Source organism: Oryx dammah, unplaced genomic scaffold (assembly GCF_014754425.2).
Source record: "Oryx dammah isolate SB20612 unplaced genomic scaffold, SCBI_Odam_1.1 HiC_scaffold_21, whole genome shotgun sequence".
Lineage (NCBI taxonomy): Eukaryota > Metazoa > Chordata > Mammalia > Artiodactyla > Bovidae > Oryx > Oryx dammah.
This window is the reverse complement of record NW_024070205.1, coordinates 51284907-51305837: the sequence shown is the minus strand read 5'-3', so window position 1 is coordinate 51305837 and position 20931 is coordinate 51284907. Positions and strand designations below refer to the sequence as shown.

The window sequence follows — 20931 nt, the reverse complement described above, 5'->3', positions numbered from 1 at the left end:
TAGAATTGTATCATAATTGAAAATGAGAAAAAAAGGTCAGAAGGAAAATTCCCAAATGATAACTATTATTTCCTGGTTGTAGGTTTATAGTTTTACTCTTTTCCCCTATGCATACTGTCTAAATCTTCTATAATAAATGGGTATGGCTTTTATAATGGAAAAAAATAATCAACAAAAGTTATATACTTTAAAACTCACCTGGTAAATTCAAGACTGCTAACTGTCCACTAGAATCCATTTCTTTTTCCTAATAACCACAGACAAGAGTGTCCAGCAAGAGACACTGCAGCTAGAGGAGGCCATGTAACTAAGTACTTGCTAATGGAAAATGATCCAGGAAATAAGGGTTTTGCCCTTCAAATTAGGCATGAGTCCCATCCCCCTCCCTTGACTGAATCAGGAATGTGATCCCTGTAAGCCTGAGTCAGCCATGCACACAGAAACAAGACCATCCCTCAGGACAATGGAGCAGTAACATTAAGAATCTGGGGCTCTGGGAATGCTGGAGCCCACCTGCCCGGCAACATCTGCCTTCTCTGGCCTGTTTGAGATAGCAAACTATCTTTCTTGAACTACTTTATTTTTGAGTCTCTGTTGTCCCACATTAGCCAGTATTCTAATTAATAATGGCAGGAAAGACAACTTAAGGGTTGTACCTTCCATTTCTTCTCCTGAAGTTACCATTTAAGAACAAAGAACTGTCTTTTAGAAAGGCCATCTAAAAACTACATTAACAAATTAGTGGCTGAATCTCTACCAATTCATCTAGAAATTAATGAAGTATTCCAATGTAAATCCCCAATAAGACTTTTTCATGAAATACAACCACCTAAAGATTAAATTCATATGGAAAAAGGTACAAAAACAGCCAAGAAAAAGTATCAAAAGAACAGAGGAGATTTACTATGTATCAAAATGTATTTTAAAACTATAGTGTAGTATTAGCACACAAATGGCCAAATAAATGGAACAGAATTCAGAAACAAACTCATATATATATGGAAATAACCAAAACATAAAGGAAAAAACTCAATAAAACTGACAACATAGTTTATAACATCTACGACCAAACAGACACATACACACACAAAAAACCACCATAAACAAAATTAACAAACCAGCAATAAACTGAGAGAAAACACTTGGATATAATGTATGATCAGTATATAAATTGTATTTTTAAATGCTAATAAATCAATATAAAATTACCCAGTTGAAAATGGGTAAAGGACATAAACAGGCAATTTAAAGAAGAGGAAATACATATAGGCAATAAAAATAGATGCTTAATCTTACTAGTTAACTGGGAAATACACAAAACTTCATTTTTCCCCATCAGATTAACCAAAATTAAGTCTGATAAAAGAGAAAAAAGCAGTATTCTCATACATTACCAACCTTAGTGTATTAGAGGGGAAAGTAGTCAACCACTTGGAAGCACCATTGGTAGGGTCTATTAAAATTAAAAATGCACAGAATTTATCCAGCAATTCCACTACTTGGTATCTACTCTTGAAAAAGTCATGCACATTTGCAGAGACATATAAAAGAGTGTTCACTGGAACATCATTTATAATAAAAAGAAGTAACTGAAAAACGTTCACTAACAAAAAAACAGCCAGAGTCACTCCATAGCACACAGAGCAGGCTGAGAGAACACAGGAGACCCATACTGAACAACAGGAAACATTCTCCAAACGCAACCTGAAAAAATAAGCTGCAAAGTGTAGACCTTTTGGAAATATGTTCACATTTCTGTATCTTGCCATGCTCCCCTTTCAAAAAAGTCATGTTATCTGTCATAGTAATGATCTTAGAAAAGGGTAAAAATTGTTATAATTGTACAGATATGCCAGAAAGGTTTAAAAAAAATCAGCAACTGTAAGCGAATTTGCACTTGCTCTTTTCAGAAACAGTAAGTCACCAGTTCAGCACAGGGCTGAACTGAGCCACCACACACAAGCTTCCCCCACAGGTGAGTAACTGCTGTTCATACTCTACCTACGTTCGGACCGCCTGAGCCCAAACGCCAGTGTCAGTTCTGGAAATGTCATCCACTTAGTTTTCTGGTACAAAATTGTCAATGAGCAATTCACACCTTACAAGTGGCATGTCAACCAACAAAAATAGAGTCAGTGCCTCCGTCTTTAATTATAAAACAAACCAGGTAACATAATAAGCATCTGAGAAATGTATCTACTCAGAGGTGTTGAAGTAATAATTAACTTGGTCTTAAAAGACTCTCAGGAAGAAAGCTGAAGAACCCTAGGCAAATGTACAGAGAAGCCAGTCCAGTATTGGTTCACAGACGTTTTTATGGTCAAGGCTCTCTGTAGCATGGTTTCTGAGATGTGCTCACGTATCAACAGCTCTGTTTAACTGTTCCATGATCTGCCTTCATGGTAGCAACAAACTACACAGGGGGGAAGAAAAGGTGGTAACCTCAGTGAGTGTCTCCGAATTTCCAAAGCGGAAAAAAAACTTAATGTCCAAGTCTCCTGACATTTCAGTGGGGTCATTTTAAGAACAGTTTGTGGCATTTCACATCACACTGACTGTGGCATGCCTCGCACTGCTGCTTCCCCAGGTGCTGCACCTAAGGAGACACTTTAAAGTAGCGTATTACGCTATACCAACAGTTTGACAGGGGAAATATAGTAAGTCATTTTAATTACAAGTCGGTTGTCTTCCCTTCCATCAAGAAATCTAGGGATTCCCTAGTGGTTCAGATGGTGAGGATTCTGCAGGCAGTGCAGGAGACCTGGGTTCGATCCTGGGATGGGATGCCACCTGCTCCAGTGTTCTTGCCTGGAGAAAACCATGGAAGAGAAGCCTCATGGGTTACAGTCCATGGAGTCACAAAGAGTCAGATACGACTAAGCAATTAACACTTTCACAAGCTACAGGACACTTTCAAAACAAAAATCTGAAAAACTGTTAACCTATTTTAATAAACTAGGGTAATCCACAGCAGAACAAAATAATCAGCCAACAATAGTTTGTTATTGTTTAACTTTTTAAAACAGACCATTTAAAACATTTCTTTTCCTCCTACCCAAATGATGAAATACAGAACTAATGCTTCAAAGAATAACTATATTAATGAAACATCAACAAGTTACAGATAAACATTTTAATTGATTAAATATATTATTTTCAAGATCTTTTGGAAATCGCACTTGTAATATTCTATTCGACAGCCAAAGGCAATAAAAAAAGTTTAAAACCAAAAATGTTCTGACATGAACATGTGACAGGAATTGCTGCTATGTGAAGTAACATACACTGCTCCCAGGAACAATATTTTTAGAGAATAATTCATCTTAACATGTGCAAGGACAAATCTGTAATCAAAGGCTGGAAGAAATATATATTAGTGCCTGCTTTTTAAAAGTTTATTTTACATTTTAAATACAGTATTTTCTCATTAAAAAAAAAAAAAGCCAGGAGGTGCCTAACCCCATGGTTTCTATACCGTATACACAAGAGCTGATGGACAATGTGGCAAACCTTCTGAGTGTAACAAAATGAACACCTGTAAGCTGGGACTACTGAATTGAAATTAAAAAACACAAATTAAGCACTGCTTAGGAGAAAATAATCCAGTTTCCGAACAACCAAAAGAGAACAGAGTTAGATACGTACAAAACCAGGTATTAAAAAAACAAAAAAAATGCAGCACACAAAAAACAAACAGCCCCTTATGTAGTGAACTGTGTACACTGCAGCAAGGAAACCCTCCTACAAGAAGTGATTTATGATCAAAAATTTTAAGTCTAAAGTATTTCAGTAACAACATATAATAACAACATTATGTGTATATTGCCATCTTTGTAATTTTCTATCTATACCATCCTTCTGAAAACAAGAATCTCTAGACTAGTCAATCACTTACACAAATTTGAGGCAATTAATCCATATTTGTTTCTAGTAAGGAAAACAAAGATGTACCTCCTTCCATCAATGAAGACATAATACAGATTAAAGCTACAAAAAAATTTAAGCATGGCCATATGCATTTCCAATTCTTTCTATTAAGTAATTCCCAACTGGGATCATATAGGATATGTGCCTAAGTAGTATCAAATCAAAAGAAAACAGACTATCTCTGGCAGTGATTTCCATATTAGTGCAATGTTATTCACCATACACTGAATTATATTTAAATGAGCTTATATATTTTAATTCAGTAGGTGTCAATTTGTTTACAAAATCCCTAACTATATGCTTGTGTAGAAAACAGTTTCAACTTGAGATGCTCAAAAAAAAGCTAAATAAAGCTAAATCAAGACAAAAATGAATTCCTTTTTTTGCTTTGCTACTGGTAGCATAAATACCAGATGAGGAGAAAAAGGCCAAGGGTTTGTGGAGGCTTGCTAATTTGCTAAGATGGATGTTTTCAGTGTTCTATGTGTCTTGATACTTCAATTATCAATTAGGTTTGAACATTCTATATTAAGATTATTCAGAAAATAATTATCTGTAACATAGCTCTGAACTAAACAGCTGTACCCAAAGCAAAACAATCTGGGTCACTCAGAATAAGATCAAATTGAGGCAATTTCTTCTCTATTATAATCTGTGACACCTTAAGTTTCAAAAATGGTGACCTTCGATGAAAGTGAGATGTATCTCATGTAGACTATGACAGGATTTCAAATCAGAGGGCACTGTACAGTAACTATGGGCTCTCAGAAAACACATAGAGCAGGCAGCAGTGGACTAACCATCAGCCAGGTGGGGTCAATGTTGAGCTGTTTTATTTTGGAGATTTTAAAAGATTTAACACGTAGCTCGTGTAACATCAGCATCCACTCGTGACTCTGCTGGTCAGCACTGAAGGGCTGGATGAGTCTGAGGAGTCCCTTTAACCCCAAAGTACTAACGCTCAAGAGTTTCAAGGAAATCCTGATTCCCAGCAAGAGTCCCAACCCATCAGACCAAAATCAACAGGGTAAACACTGACTGCAATGCTCCACAAAAGTCAAAGAAATTTCCAAATTAAATGCCATCTTCCGCTCAACCCTAGACTCCAGACTCTGTAACATCTTTATCTAGTATAATAGACTCTGTAGTAGACTGACTTTGACCTCCACAAAGAGTAGGAGTTGTCAAACTTGAGGAGGTAGACTCCTCTCCCTGGATATTGGTGGCTGCCGGCGTACACCTCCTCATGACAGTCCCGCCGGTACACAGGCACAATCTCATCCAGCACAGGCTTGTTGGCATTCTTTTTGGCCTTCTCTTCAGAACTGATGTTCTCTGTGAAAGAAAACAGAGACACGTCAGAGTGAAGAGATTCCGGAAAAACACACGTCTGCCTCCGGCATTTTAAACTCCATCCTTTCTTTCAGAAATTGCTCGTTAGGAATTCTCTCAATCCATTCTACAATTTATGTGCATGTGAATGTGTATTGATTCCTTCTTGTATCTGAGCAGCTGCTACGTACCAAGCACAGCACTTTCTGGGCCCTGGGAGCCCAGTGGCAAGCATCTGGTGGCGGCAGCAGCCAGCAGCCTCCCCCACCCTCTGTACTTGAACCACTGTTCCCCTTCCACATCCACTCAGTTCCTAACTCCTCCCAAAAGATAGGGCATCATTCATCTGAGTAAGACCATGGAAAATGCTGCTGTGACCCTCTTCTTCCCAACAACATGGAAGTCCTCTCTTGTTTTAGGAATGGGGAGAAGGGAGCTTATGAGGACTATTATTTTCTACTGATCTTAAATACAAAGAGAGAGGATGTTATTTTCTTAAATAAAATGAGAAAGACAGAAAAAAATTCAATCACTTTCACTAGGCCTGTGTAACTCAAGGATGATCCCAGTGGCAAAAAAATAGGCTTTGATTCTAGGTTTGCCCCAGGTTAATAGTTTTTTAAACTGTAATGATATGAGGTTAGGAAAAAAATACCTGTAGAAACCTGTAGGAATGAGAACTTATGAACCAGCTGAAAAGTCTTAGTTTAACATAGTAATAGAAACAGCCTCAAGGAAAACTGTTGTTGTTTTTAGTCTCTTTTGAGACCCCATGGACTATAGCCTGCCACACTCCTCTGTCCATGGGATTTCCCAGGCAGGACTACTGGAGTGGGTTGCCATTTTCTCCTCCAGGGAATCTTCCTGACCCAGGGTTGAGCCTGCATCTCCTGTACTCACAGCCAGATTTGTTACTACTGAGCCACCAGGGAGGCCCCTCAAGGAAAACAGATCAAGGGAATATTCAGCATAGATTTTAAAAGACTTTCAGGTTTGAAATATGGCAGAATGAACTACAGGCACATGAGTCAATTATATGATGACTGTCAATGGCCACTATTAAGAATTTAAACCAGGAAGGTCTAAGAAACTCTCAGCCGAGAGGAGCTTAAGGAGACTTGTTACTACAATGCGGCATCCTGGATGGGATCCTGGAACATTCAGAAAAACTAAGGAAATCTGAAGAAATATGGACTTTAGTTAATAATATATCAACACTGGTTCATTAGCTAAGATGAATATACCATGGGACAAGGTAAGATGTTAACAATAGGGAAAAACTGGGTTTCAGAACTCTTTGTACTATCTCTTGCAATATTTCTGTAAATCTAAAGCTATTCTAAAATAAAAAGTTTATTCAACAACAGTAGATGACAAATAGGCCCAAATCAGATTTGTTTTATCATAGCAATACTACTTAAAATTAAAAGCCCTTCATTTGCAAATGAGAGATACAAGTCATTCTAAGTATACACTATTGCCCATAAGGATATCCATGAAATTGATTACTGGGCCCATTAATTCAGGATCCAAATTTTGCTCAGAAATCTACAAAATTAAAGGTATTTAGGACAGATGAAAGATGCATCTTTCTTCAATCTAAGCAAAGACTTGGGACCTAGAAACAATCAAATGGAGAATTACAGCAGAAGGATGGATTACCCATCATGTTTTCCTCAGAGAAAACAAACTCCTCCATCTTTCAAGACCTAATGAAGAAAAACTAAAACAATAAACAAAAAAACTGGACTTTGCTTCCATCTTAAACCAAGCTGAAAGGACCCCACATAAAACAAAATACACAATGTGGGTAAGACCTGGCAGCACAGCAGCCTCCATAAGGAGGCACGTGGCAAATAGAACCATTTTGAGTTAAATCTTCACTGCTGTTACTTTTTTTGGGGGGGGGGCGCGGGGGGAGGTGGCTCTGCCATGTGGCTTGTGGGATTCTCAGTTCCCTGGCCAGGGACTGAACCTGGGCCATGGCAGTGAAAACCCAGACTCCTAACCACTAGGCCACCGAGGAACTCCCCTCACCATTGTTATGAGTGCAGAGGCTTCAATGGGTCACTTTTACTTGCAAATCACGTTACAGGTAATCATGACGGGTAATGCCAGTTTCCATTTGAGGCTATCATATATTAGTGCAAAGGTCAAAGATGTCTAGCTTCTCACCTCGAGTGAGGCACTGAACCCTAGCCATTTTGATCAGTGCTCTTCCCAACAGCAATAACACAATGATAATCAGCTGAGGGGTCAGACTACGAAGTATCCTGCTTTAAAAGCCCTCAAGCTTACAAACCAGGAGAAAGAGATTACTTCAACCCACTTAATAGAGAATTCTCTTATTATTCACAAAGCTCTTTAAAAATACAGTAATTTGCATATACTAAAAACTTCCCTTCCCAAGCATGTGCAAATCACCTGATTGTAAGGAGTCCCCGTGTGCATCAGAAAGACTAGTAAAGGGCTTAGTCCTGTCCTGATGCTGCTGAGGGGCACCTGAGACAACAGAAGTGGCGCCTGCCCCGCACACCCAGGTCTCTCTGGTTTCTTTTTTCTCCCTACTTTGACATTTTTTTGGTCTGGTTCAGTCAGCAGTATTCACATGCAATGCTTTCCCTTGCTGGTGGTACTCAGAATAAAGACTGCTGAAAAAAAAAAGGCTAAAAGAGAAAGCTCCTAAATAACACTGGCCCATGTGTGTGTGTTGCCAGACACGACCTGAAGGGGCTCAGAGTATCTTGGTGATATAACCGAATCACCAAGATTCAGCCTGTCTATCAAAAGCGGACTGAACTTTTAGCCTCCCTCCATGTTCCTTCGACAACTACCTCTTTAAAAGAATCCCAGTGTAGTCTCTGTGATTACCTACACTCTTCAACATGCAGTTCATTTATAAGTCACCTGAAAGGTTAGTTATGGTCAAGAACTGAAGGTGCTTTCCCATCCTCCCAGTCAGGGCACTCCTTCCATATTACTCAATCAAGTCAACAAATACTTAAGTACTTATTAGGTGGATACAAAAGCCCTGTGTTCTAACTTTTCTGGATAATAACAAAATTAAGAAGACTACTTTCTCAATCAGTAAGCAATACATTTTACAACCTACTTCCTAGACCAAGATAGTTTTTTTTGGTTACACAAGAAATGTGGGATCTTAGTTCCCCGACCAAGTATTCAACCTGTGCCCCTTGCCTTGGAAGCCTGAATCACCAGGGAAGTCCCAACATCAAGACAGCTGAGACTGTCACTGGAAACATTTGATTCTGTCTAGTTAGAGAAAATACATCTTAGAATAACAACCTAAAAAGCTAATATCAGAAATATAAATTCCAGAGTTGGCAGAATTTCTTGCTTGCTTTTTTATAATTTTTCAAAATGACCTTGCACATTTGGCTTTTTAACACACAGGCTGAAAAGTATAACAGCATTCAGAAAGCAGTAAAATAAACTGTCAAACAGACTTCCCTGGCATTCATAACAATTCAGGCCCCAATCACTCAGGAGGCTAGCTTCTCTCACAATCTTTTCAGCGTAAGGTCCCACCACTGAAACGTTTGATCCCTGTCCAGGAAGTTAATCAGGAAGCATGAGGTTGGCTGACATCAGAACTGCTACCATTTCTGCAAATGCACAACCCAGCTACTGAACATGGACCAATGGCTCTACCTTCCTCCTCCTCGTCGTCATCGCTGGACTCACTGACATGCACGCTGACAGCAGTGTTTGGAGAGTCTGTCCATTCAAAATATACCCCAAACCCAATGTCATAATTGTCTGTAGCAAATTCCCAAAAGAGATACGATCCCTCTTCATGGGTGGGTACTCGAACAGTGACTACTTCTCCTCGGCCCACTGTAATCACGGAATCCGCATCCTGCCGAATCTTCTCTTTAAAGTCTTTGATCTGGGGTCGTGTCCACATGGATGGAGCTGCGATTACTGGAAGAGATTCTAAAGGCAACAGGAATTACAAAGGATAAAGAGGATGGGCCTTCACTTGTAGGCAACAATACCTGCAGAGGACCACCTGCCCAGCCACGTGCAGGCACCAAGTGCAGTCTGGTCTACCTTAGATTGAGGACTTTAAAAGCCTCCCCATGAAAAAAATAAAATAAAATAAAAGCCTCCCCATGGAAGTCTCCCCACAAATTCCTATATTTAATAACACCACAGGTATTCAGAAGTCAACATCCCGTTTTAAGTAACAAATGCAAACCATATTCTTAAGAAGGATTTTTTTCCAGTACTCTAATTGCATATGGGCATGGAAGAACGACCCTGGAAACTTCCTAGTTGTAAACAGGGAAACATTCAAACAGAGAGAGATCTGGACTTGAAATAAATTCATTTTTGGATGTGAACAAAGGCTGGGCTTTGATTTCAGACTCTGTCAGAAAAAAAAAGTCTTGACCTTGGAGTAAACCAAAGCTCTAAGGGAGGGGTTACTCTAAGGAAACTCAGAGAAAAATTTGGATAGGAATGGAATTGCTAGCAACTGAGGAAAAATGGGTAATGTCTTGTTACTGAGAAATATCTATGTGCACTCAATAGGTTTTCCAGAGTTATTCAGAGCCTTTGACAAAAGATTTATTTGAAAATACTGGCAAACTCTTAATAGGAAAAAAAGGGAAGAGAGGAATTAATCAAGGTATTTCAAGGTCTTTTCTGCAACTATTCTATTACTTGTTTTAAAAAGACAAGGAAATCAACTTTCTTATGAACTACACTACCATCATCTCTGATCAGTCACTGAAATGGTCTCTTATTCCTTCTTACTTGGGAACTGGTACTCTTGATTCAGACCTCTCAGCTTAAGTGTCCCTTCCCCAGGAAGACCTCTGGTAACCTTAACTGGCTTTTATCTCCATATTATGTGGTCTCACACTGTAATGGACTTTTCTCTCCACACAGTACTTACCACAGCCACAATTTACATTGTATGTGTGTTATTTTGCTTCACCTCTGTAGCCCAACACCCAGAAAATCTTGAACCAATTGTTGAATGAATGTATGAGCTGCCCGTGAAAAGGTAAGTAGACCTTTGAAAATCTAAATTATCTTACTGGTAACATGGTACTTCTGTCTCAAAAAATATATTGTGAATATATGGTAAAGAGCCTACAAGTTGGCCCCCAGTGATCCTCACCGTGGGTATTCATGTACTTGTAAAGTCACCACTAAAAATTTTCCAGGACCAACAGAATACGGCAGCAGTGCTGACGTATTCCTTCCAAAGCCAGGGCATGAAGGACACTGCCACTCTTGCTCTGTTTTCCTCTGCATCATGTTCTCTAGAGGAAGCCAGCCACTGTGTTGAGAACACTCAAGCAGCTCTTTAGAGAGGCTCCATAGGGCAAGGAATTGAGGTCCTCCTGCAAATGGCCAGCATGAACTTGCCAGTCATGTGAGGGAACCACTTTGGAAGCAGTCTCTAGTCCCAGTCAAGCCTTCACATGAGGCTTGACCTCATAAGAGGTCAACACCACACTTTGGAAGCAGTCTCTAGTCCCAGTCAAGACCTCATAAGAGGTCAACACCATAACCTCGTAAGAGACCAGAACCACCATCACTCAGTTAGAGAGAGAGAGAGAGAGGGGGAGAGAGAGAGAGAGTGTGTGTGTGTCTGTCTGTGTGTGGGTGTGTCTGTGTGCGGGTGTGTCTTGGTCGTGTCTGACTCTTTGTGACCCCATGGACTGTAGCCTGCCAGGCTCCTCTGTCCATGGGATTCTCCAGCAAGAATACTGGAGTGGGCTGCCACTTCCTTCTCCAGGGAATCCTCCTAACCCAGGAATTGAACCCAAGTCTCCTGCACTGTAGACAGATTCTTTACCATTTGAGCTACCAGGGAAGCCCACCAGTCAGCTAAGCAGTTCTGCAATCCCTAACCCACAGAAACTGTGAGAGATAATAAATGTTTAATTAGTATTTTAAGCTGCTAAATTTGGGTACAATGTGTTACACAGCAACAAATAAGCAGTATATAAAATAAGGCAACCCAAAGGACATCTGATTTACTCTTCTAAACTATTCCAAGAGTCACCAGAAGCATCAGAGTCAGATTGAAAAGAATGAAAAAGCATTCAACTCTCACAAATATGTAATTGCTCTCAAAAGCTAATTAATCTGACTTTCTGACTTTTGCTTTTCATGAGTCTGAATTATAGTATCTGGATGGAAGTGCACATACACATCCGTACCTTTTGGTCCATTCTCCAGGGCTTCTTCAGCAGCTTCTGGTTCAATCTCTTTTTCAGTGTTGTCAGTGTGGGTTTTGGCCTGTCCATTAACTGACATCATATCACTTGGTGTAGTTGCATTCACTTTTGATGATGTAGGAGAGGAAGCCCCAGCTACTGATACTTCCTGTTGTTTCTGTAATGCTGCCTATAAGTCAAGAAAAAGTGAAGACACACTGACCAGGAAGGCTAAAAATGGGACATTTACCCTGAGATGCATTCTGATCCCATCAGAATTTTTGCCTCATCAAGTAGCTCCAAGAAATTACTAATACACTTTATCAGTTTTTATCCTATCTATAACGAATACTAATATAATAATATTCTGAGGACCACATTCTTGTGTCCTAAAGATCACTAGAAAAACTAGGAAAAATGAAAGTAGGTAGAAATAATCATCCCAAATAAAATTATTATAGGTAAAAACTGAACATGGAAACATCTGTTCTTAAAACTGATAGATACCTTTATACATAGAAAAATTATCACAAACTAAAAACTGCTAATCAAGTAAAAAAAAATACTGACCTAAAAATTAAATAGGCTTATAAAATGGAGTTTGAGGTCAAAATAATTTCTTTAAAAAAATGCATCACTTTACATAATTATGATTAAAGTATGTATTTTCATAAACATAATATTTTAAAGTCCTTTGAAAAATGGAAAATAAAAACAGCTTAAATCCAAAGGACAACTACTTTAGGACATTCCTCTCATATTAAAATGAACAAATATTAGTATTAACATTATGAGAAATGCCTAAGTATTACATAACTTTTGGGGAAACTTTAAATAAAATTAACTATAACAAACATATAGAAAAGTATACAAATCACAAATGTACAGCTTGATCAATTTCATTAGACGAACATACACATAAAACCAACATCCAGATCAAGACATTATCTGCATCCCAGAACCCTTCCTGGTGCGCCTTTCCAGAACGTCCTTCAAGGGTAATGATGAAACTAACCCGTAAAATTACAGGTTTGGCTCTGCCTGTCTTTGAGCTTAAACATAAATGAAATTGTATATTATATGCTCTTTTTTGTGTCTGGCTTCTTTTACTCAACATTTGTTTGAGAGGTTTATCTATAAAATCACAAGTATATAACTGCATTTTGTTTGCATTGCTATTGCTACTGTGAAAATAGGAAATTTACCCAATGTATTGTTATGCATATTAGGGCATTTAAGTAACTTTAAACTAAAATATTAAGTTAAATAATAAGTGAGCATATATTTACAACAGTTTAAAGAAAATAGGGGAAAAAAGCCTGTATAATTTCATGGGTTAGGGATAATGATACATTTTGGCCTATCTGAAAGCAGATTTCATTTAATGAAATCATTACATTACTAATCATTTACAAATCAGTTGCTTAAGCAGCAACACCTCTCTCTGCTGCTAGTGCTGGTTAGCAAAACACTTAAGATTTTAAAATACCTTCTTCCAAAGCCTAGATTCTCAGTAATTTCCCCATCAGTTTTCTAAGAGCACCAGCTTCCAGAAAATAGGCATACAACCAAAACAAGTCAGCACACTCACAACATTTCACTGCATGACAGGAAAGCAAAAAATAAAAAGGAATTTCTGTTGATGATCAATCGGTCAGCTCAAATGGTCCCTCTTCACTTTAGGCTTTTGTTGAAACTCTCTAGCAGAATGAACAACTCCCTACCCTGTGATCCCACTGAATATGAGTATACATCTATTATACATAACAGATCACAATTTATTTATATAATCTCTCTTCTATACTCCAGGAAGTTTTTAAAAGCACAGAAAGGCACAGGAACAATAAAACACTCGTGTAATCACACCCCAAATTAAATAAGTGTTCCCATTTTTTTGTCATTTTGCTCAGTATTTATACAAAAACTAACACTTTATGGGGCTGAGGTTCCCTTTGTTCCTTCCCCAGTTTCTCTCATTCTCTCTTAGCAGAGACAACCAATCAATCTGATAAACTAAGTCTGATCACTGCAATCTAAATTATGGCTTTCCAATTCTATTTCAAAGATTTTTGGTTTTACCCTATTTGACTGACTTTGTTCTCACTAAATGATAGCAACCTGTAAGGAGGACAGTGTGAATGAGCTAGCCTATTAAGAAATTATCTCAATACCCATCAAAGAAGTAGGAAAAGGGAGTGATATGCTAAAGTATAAACAGTCTCTGGAGGACAGAAATTCCTCAAAAATACCACTTATTATCTTGTAACTCTGGTTTGACATCCTTTTCCTCTTCTCATGGATTATACAAAATCTGCAGTGCCTCTTAAACTGCTTCACTAATGCTAAAGACTCAGGGAAAAACATATTTTAGGTAAGGATATGAATTTTCAAGAAATTTTAAAGAGTGTGGCAAAATAACAAAGATTACTTCACCTAACAAGAAATGTGGGGCAACTAAAACACAACACTTTTCCTTTTTTTAAATTTTAAGACATTTTATTAAATTTATAGAGAAACATAGTTTGTGTTTTGGTTTTTACTCTGGCCTCGCTGCCAAAGGAGGCGACTTGCGGGAATCTTTGTTCCCTGACTAGAGATGGAACCCAGGCCGCTAGCAGTGAAAGTGCTGAGTTCTAACCACTGGATCACCAGGGAATTACCTCACAACACTGTTCTTCACTCAGATATTTTGACAAGTAGTACCTGTTTTGTAACTGAAAAATAAGAAAACTTACCTTAAAGTAAAACTTAAAGGTTAACTTTAAGGTGGCATTTTATGCCTCTGCAAGATGTAAAAAAATTAATGTAAAATCAGCTATCTTCCCTATGTATCAAATACTTTCACAGAACTATTTTCTTATTTCATTCCTCTGATAGTCCTGTGAGGTTAACAAGACTATGTAACAGGATTTCATATCCCATTCTTACTGGTTTGGAGAAAAGGCAGAAATATCAGAGCAGTAGGTAACTAGACTGAGATCAAACAAGATAATGGCAAAGCTAGGACAAAATCCAAGTGGTATGTGACCTCCAGTGCTGTGTCCTTCCCCTCAACCACTTACTCCTGGGTGGAAGCAAGACTGCGGGGGCAGGAAGCCAAGGAGGACTGCAATTTGCTGCAGGCAGGCAGCGCAGCTACTGCACCCAACAAAAGGGCGAGACGGACCCAACCAGGTTCTGCCTTAGGGACTGCGGGTCCTCGGATTAGAAGCTGGCCAGGACTATGACAGCAGTTGGCCTGAAGGCTGTCCTTGAACTAACACTAATCACCCAAGTCTCCATGGTTCTGGGACCACATTTAGAGCTATATCAAACGCACTGGGTAACACTAGGTCCATACAAATTCCAAATACACTTATGACAATATAATAGAGGCCACATCATCTGTTGTTTCGAAATTATATACTTTCTTTCATAACCGCCACTGCAATGTTAAAAATCTCTTTTAATAAAGGTCACCTAAAAGTTACTTGATATCTGAGAGGCTAACTAATGCAAAAGTCACCAGCAACTGTTAAAAAAAGAACTTTCGTTTCAATGAAACTAAAAACCCTTTCTAAGGCTGAATCTGGGTGTTGGCTATCGTACCTGTTGCTGTGCAAGCTGGACTTGATACAGCTGCTGCATATACTGCTGATAGTGTTGCTCCTGCAACTGGCGGATGAGAATCTGCTGCTGTTCGTAGTTCCCTGGATACTGCTGGGCTGCATACTGCTGGAACTGCACGGCAGTCTGGGAGTTTAAAGCTGCCATTATCTGCTGCCTAAAAACATTAAAAAATATACACTAATCTGACTACAGGAGATTGATTGTTCATGACAAAATAAAATGTCTGTTATTTCGTTTTATAACGAATACCTCTTAAAAACGATTAAGGTAGTAATGTATACCAAGCAGCATGTGTCCAAGGTCCAGAGAAAGATTTAAGAAAATAAACTTGGCTTTTAATTTTTCACTTAGGTTTTTCAAGGCCAACTTGAGATGGAAAAGGAGAATAATAAGCATATCACTGTCACTGCCATCATCATCATCACCATTTACTGTGCCCTTACAATGTGCCATGCAGTTTTTTCAGGGTATTTCTATGTACTAACCCACCTAGTTCTCACAACCACCCCATGAGGTGGGGTTTCACAAAGCAGAAAATGGAAGATTTCAGTGACTTGCCCAAGATGACACTGTGAGTAGACGCCAGAGCCAGGATTCAAGTCTAGGCTCCAGCCTACAGTTTTTGCTGTAAGAAAAATGGATTGTCATTTATTACAGAGATGAGATATTTAACTGCTGGCCATGGTTTTTCTACATAAATATATATAAAGTAGTAAAAGGCTGAATAATAGCTAAAAGATGTTACGGTGGCTCTGGTAAGTACAAATAAAGCCAGTGGAAATCTGAGCACCTTGGCATTTAATGTAAAGCAAGTCTTAAACAGGAACACTGAAGACAATATCTGGGTACACTTGGTCTAGAGATACTGATTTCTGTGTACTATTACTATTCCTTTTTTCCCCACATATAGGAACCACGTGCTTAACTCAGTCACGTGACCAATTGTAATGCCCTATAAGCCATCTGTTAATAGGTAATAACAAAGCTAAATCTCACAAAGTCCTAACCAGAACATGACACTGGGTCCAACTAGGGCACCCCTCTCCCCAAAACAGAGTAGTATTCATAGCCTCTCTCCAAGGTAGACACAGACCCTAAGTCAGTTTGAAGCTTTTCTAAGGAAGTTATCACAAACAATGGGGAGAAAACAAAGGACTTGCATGTTGTCTGGTTTAATCTACATGTTATGCCACCTCTAGAACCGTAGGCCTTCTCTTTGTTTTATGGGCATTAATCCCTTCCTCCTCATTCCCACAGCTCCCTCTTGAACTAATCCCTTCTGAGACAGTGGCTCTCACAGCCCTTACTGAACAAGAAATGGGTTCAGCCCCCAGGTCCTGTTCTAGGGGACTAGGAATAGACATCTGACATAGGCTGAACCAAGCGATTCTCTGGCCTGGGAATTTTTAACTGGGTTTCTGTACTCTAGCCAGTCTCTGTCAGATGCGTGAACAGACAGACCACGTAAATCCAGGCTGAGACAGCCTTGCATATGGCAAAGAACAGTGACAATTCGTAGAGAAGAGGAAGAATGCATCAGAGACACAGCCGAGAGAAGCAAGGACAGGAGATCATTATGGACCCAGAGACAGAGAGCAAGCAAACCACCTCAGCTCCTCTTCTAGTGTCTGGGTTCTGGGAGCAAATCCCACATCTTTCTTCTTTTTGCAACCAAATGATGCTTAAGATGAGGCTCTCACCTTGGTAACACATCATTGGTACAAATGGCAATAGCTAATGCTGATCTACCTCCCAGTCGAACAAAACAGAGAAATATTCCAAGGCACACAAGGTGAACCGTCAGCACAACAGTGTGGTGGCCCATCTGGCATTCTTAGACAATACCCGACAAGCGTACTTTTGCTGCTCCAGCCGGAGTCGCTCTTCTTCTAGCCGCCTCCTCTCCTCTTCCTCCCGTCTGAGCCTTTCTTCTTCTTCTCTCCTGCGTTTCTCTTCCTCCTTTTGCAGACGTTCTCGTTCTTCCTCTTCACGCCGCCTTCGCTCCTCCTCCTCCTTCCTGAGAAGTAAAGGACAGAAAGAATGAACCCTAAACAAAGAATCCTATTTAAAAATAATTTAAGACCCAGCAATCCCACTGTTGGGCATACACACAGAGGAAACCAGAATTGAAAGAAACACATGTACCCCAATGTTCATCGCAGCACTGTTTATAATAGCCAGGACATGGAAACAACCTAGATGTCCATCAGTAGATGAATGGATAAGAAAGCTGTGGTACATATACACAATGGAGTATTACTCAGCCATTAAAAAGAATACATTTGAATCAGTTCTGATGAGATGGATGAAACTGGAGCCAATTATACAGAGTGAAGTGAGCCAGAAAGAAAAACACCAATACAGTATACTAACACATATATATGGAATTTAGGAAGATGGCAATGATGACCCTGTATGCAGGACAGCAAAAAAGACACAGATGTGTATAGCGGACTTTTGGACTCAGAGGGAGAGGGAGAGGGTGTGATGATTTGAGAGAATGGCATTGAAACATGTATAATAACATGTAAGAATCGAAATGCCAGTCTATGTCTGATGCAGGATATGACACGCTTGGGGCTGACGCGCGGGGATGACCCAGAGAGATGTTGTGGGGAGGGGGGTGGGAGGGGGGTTCATGTTTGGGAACGCATGTACACCTGTGGTGGATTCATGTCAATCTATGCCAAAACCAATACAGAATTGTAAAGTAAAAATTAAAAATAAATAAATAAATTTAAAAAAAATAAAAATAAAAAAAATAAAAAGAATATGAGATCATAAAAAAATAAATAAATAAATAAAAATAAAAATAATTTAAGACTCTTTCCCAATGAAGACTGACCCAGGTTTCTTGGGAGAAACGTGCTAATTTTATCACAATTTGAAACGAGCATTTCCAAGAGGAGAAATTTATCATATGGAATCAATCTCTAACTATACAGACCACAACAAAAACAATGACTGCTACTCAGCAACAGAAAAGGAGTCTATCAGTAAGGTACCACTTAAACCATTAGAGTATCTCGAAGGCTCCCATCTAAGATATGCTCACAGCATCACAAGCTTTTCCTTCATACTACCTGCTGTTGTTGCAAATAAATTTATGTGATAAATGTAGCAATATATCTGCCTTACTCATTGAAGTACATGCTACATAAGGGCAGAGACTGCCTGTCTCACACAACTGTAGTTTCAGGGTTTATATGTTCATGTATAATTTCTGAAATTAAAAAAAAAATTAAAGTTTTAAATTTAAAAAAAAGAACAGGTGGACATCTGGGTACAGCTAGATTTTTACCCAGCTCTCGCCCACTCCTGCAACCCCTTTCTCAAGAGACAAGATGCACTAGGAATGAAAGCCACACAGGTCTCAGAGTGCGGAGGACGACAGGGAGGTGAAGACACGACGGAAGAGCAGACTTCCGAGGTTCTCAGAGAAGACACCGTTTCACGGTCCTGCCGTGAGAAGTGTCTGGGTTGCCCCACTTACCTCCCCAAACTCCTGTAAGTGATTAACACACCTGAGTCACAACCAACCAAGACTCAAAATACAGCAGTAACATGACCTAATTTCAACATGTGACAGTATACAGGGCAAGATGTTCCAAAAGCCAAAGCGTAAGCTTCAGGATAGAGGAAGTCTTGTCTTAAATGCTTTAAAAGAATTCGACATGGACCTCATCTCATGACAAGAGTATATTTTTAAAAGGAAAAACACAGTTTTATATGTTCAGTAGTAACTTAAATATTCAATTTATCATTACAAAAGAACTTAAAAAGCAATGGATAATCCTTTCAAAGACACAGCTACACCTCAATGATCCAAAATCACTACACAATGGATTGCAGCACATAGATCAAGTCTCCAGTAAAAGAATCTCCTTCCATTCTAATAAGAAAACTTTTTCTTTGGATAACAACTATATTCCTTTGGATAAATATTTTCTGGAAATATATTAGGATATGTTCTATCCTTTTAAAGACAAACTATACCCAGTGCTCTGCCTATTGAAAACTCAGGAGTTATAACTCCGAACATAAATACAGTACATGTTATAATACCAGGATAGTTTACTTTCACATTAAATGACCCCTGACTGCCATGTTTTTATAATTCTTACAATTATTTTTCGTGGTTTCTATCTTTTCCTTCACTGTCAGGCTATTTCCCCTTCTAATATGTTATTTCCAGGATAAGGGGGGAAATCAGGGAACCGACTGTTTCTAAAGTAAGTAAAACATAATTCGAGGGAAAATCAGCTTTACAGAATTTCTCTTTAAAGGTAACTTAGTTTATCTAACCATTCTGTCACTACAGATGCTAACTGCTAGCATTTTTTGTTTTTTTTTTTTGCTGTTGTTATCCATAGAATTACAAGGAACATCCTCGAAAATGCAGTGAAACTGTTAGTTGCTCAGTCGTGTATGACTCTCTGCAACCCCGCCAGGCTCCTCTGACCATGGGATTTTCCAGGCAAGACTACCGGAGGGGATTGCCATTTCCTTCTTCACGGGACTCTTCCCAACCCAGGGATCGAACCCAAGTTTCCTGCACTGCAGGCACAGTCTTCACCATCTGAGCCACCAGGGAAGCCCTTGAAGGTAAGTCTCTGCAAACATATTCTGGTATTTCTGTAGAATGGGTTTAAGTGGGATTGCCGGGTAGCATTTGAACTTTTAATAAATTCTACCAATTGTCTCCTAAAAAGTTTGTAATTATTTGTAAATATTTATACTCACTACAAACAGCAGTATGTGAAAATGTTCATTTCAGGATGTGCTCACAGTGACTGCTTTAAAATGGCACCTCATTTTTTCCTTTTAATCACGAATTTCTGGAACAACGTATTCGCCATTTTATTCTATGACTTTCTGCCATTTTCCAGGAAACTTCATAATTTCACCTTTTCAAAATTCTGTCTTTTTAAGCAAAGAACTTTTTCAGATGCCTTTACAGCATTATTTTCATTACCTAGAAATTTCAGATTGTTCTTGGAAATATAATCTCTAGATAAATAAAGTGGTAACTATAATTCTGCTGAATTCACAATAATGACAGAAAATCCCATAAGCATAAACAGTGCATTCAATAGCACCCCCGGCAACCTCTGGAAGTAATTAATGAGCTACCTGGAAGCCACAGCCAATATGTAATGCCTACATAAGGCATACCATGTAGCACAGCTGATAACCATGATATAGAGTATGAATATTCTAGAAAAAAAAGAGAGGCAGCAGCAAAGGGTGTGTGAGACAAGAGGGTAAGGAGGCGGGGTGGCTGAGCTTACTGCCGTTTGCTCAGAAACTTAGTGCAGTAACACAAAAGGAATGCTGCCGTGATGAATGGGTGGTTCCTTTTAAAGGTATAGCCAGACGGAAGCAGTAAACCCTCTCCTCTCAAAACTCATAATAAAAGCACCTGCTCACATCAGAAACTTTTGAGCAACTGCCATAGGAAGTGGGGATCCAGTGGAAGTTAAGACAGCTGACTCAGAACAGACACTCCATAAAGCAAAAGCATCAGGATACTATGCAGTAGACAGGCTGCACAAGGATCTAGTATTCTGTGCTCTCAAACTTCACCTTTTTTTTTCTTGCTCTTCCTTCTCTATTTTGTGGGATGCAACATATGTGGAAAAGAGATGGCAACACCTATTCAGGAGCTTGACGAACTCTACCATGGCATCCTCTTTAGACATGTTTCCCAGGGCTGCCCATTCTCTCCTGTAAAGAACAACAAGAAAGTTACTTGCTACTCCTAAAAGAGTAAAAATTTGATTTCATTTAAACCTAAATATAAACAAGTCTCAATTATAACTAAAATGAAGAATGACTTGACTATACAGATTCAAAACTTCAA

The 20931-nt window shown here is 39.0% G+C and overlaps 1 protein-coding gene across 2 annotated transcripts in view; it reads right to left on the bottom strand.

Moving 5' to 3' along the window:
- Positions 1–3002: 3002 nt before the first annotated feature.
- The window catches only part of ACBD3 (acyl-CoA binding domain containing 3), a 37464-nt gene continuing 19535 nt past the window's right edge, over positions 3003–20931 (bottom strand). For both annotated transcript variants that reach the window (XM_040263658.1, XM_040263659.1), the window contains exons 3-8: positions 20655–20795; positions 16927–17085; positions 15048–15222; positions 11463–11649; positions 8932–9216; positions 3003–5262 (exon numbers count right to left, since the gene is read on the bottom strand). In XM_040263658.1, coding sequence (XP_040119592.1) covers positions 5051–5262; positions 8932–9216; positions 11463–11649; positions 15048–15222; positions 16927–17085; positions 20655–20795 — 1159 coding nt within the window. In that variant the 3' untranslated portion in view covers positions 3003–5050. The remainder of the gene's footprint in view (positions 5263–8931; positions 9217–11462; positions 11650–15047; positions 15223–16926; positions 17086–20654; positions 20796–20931) is intronic.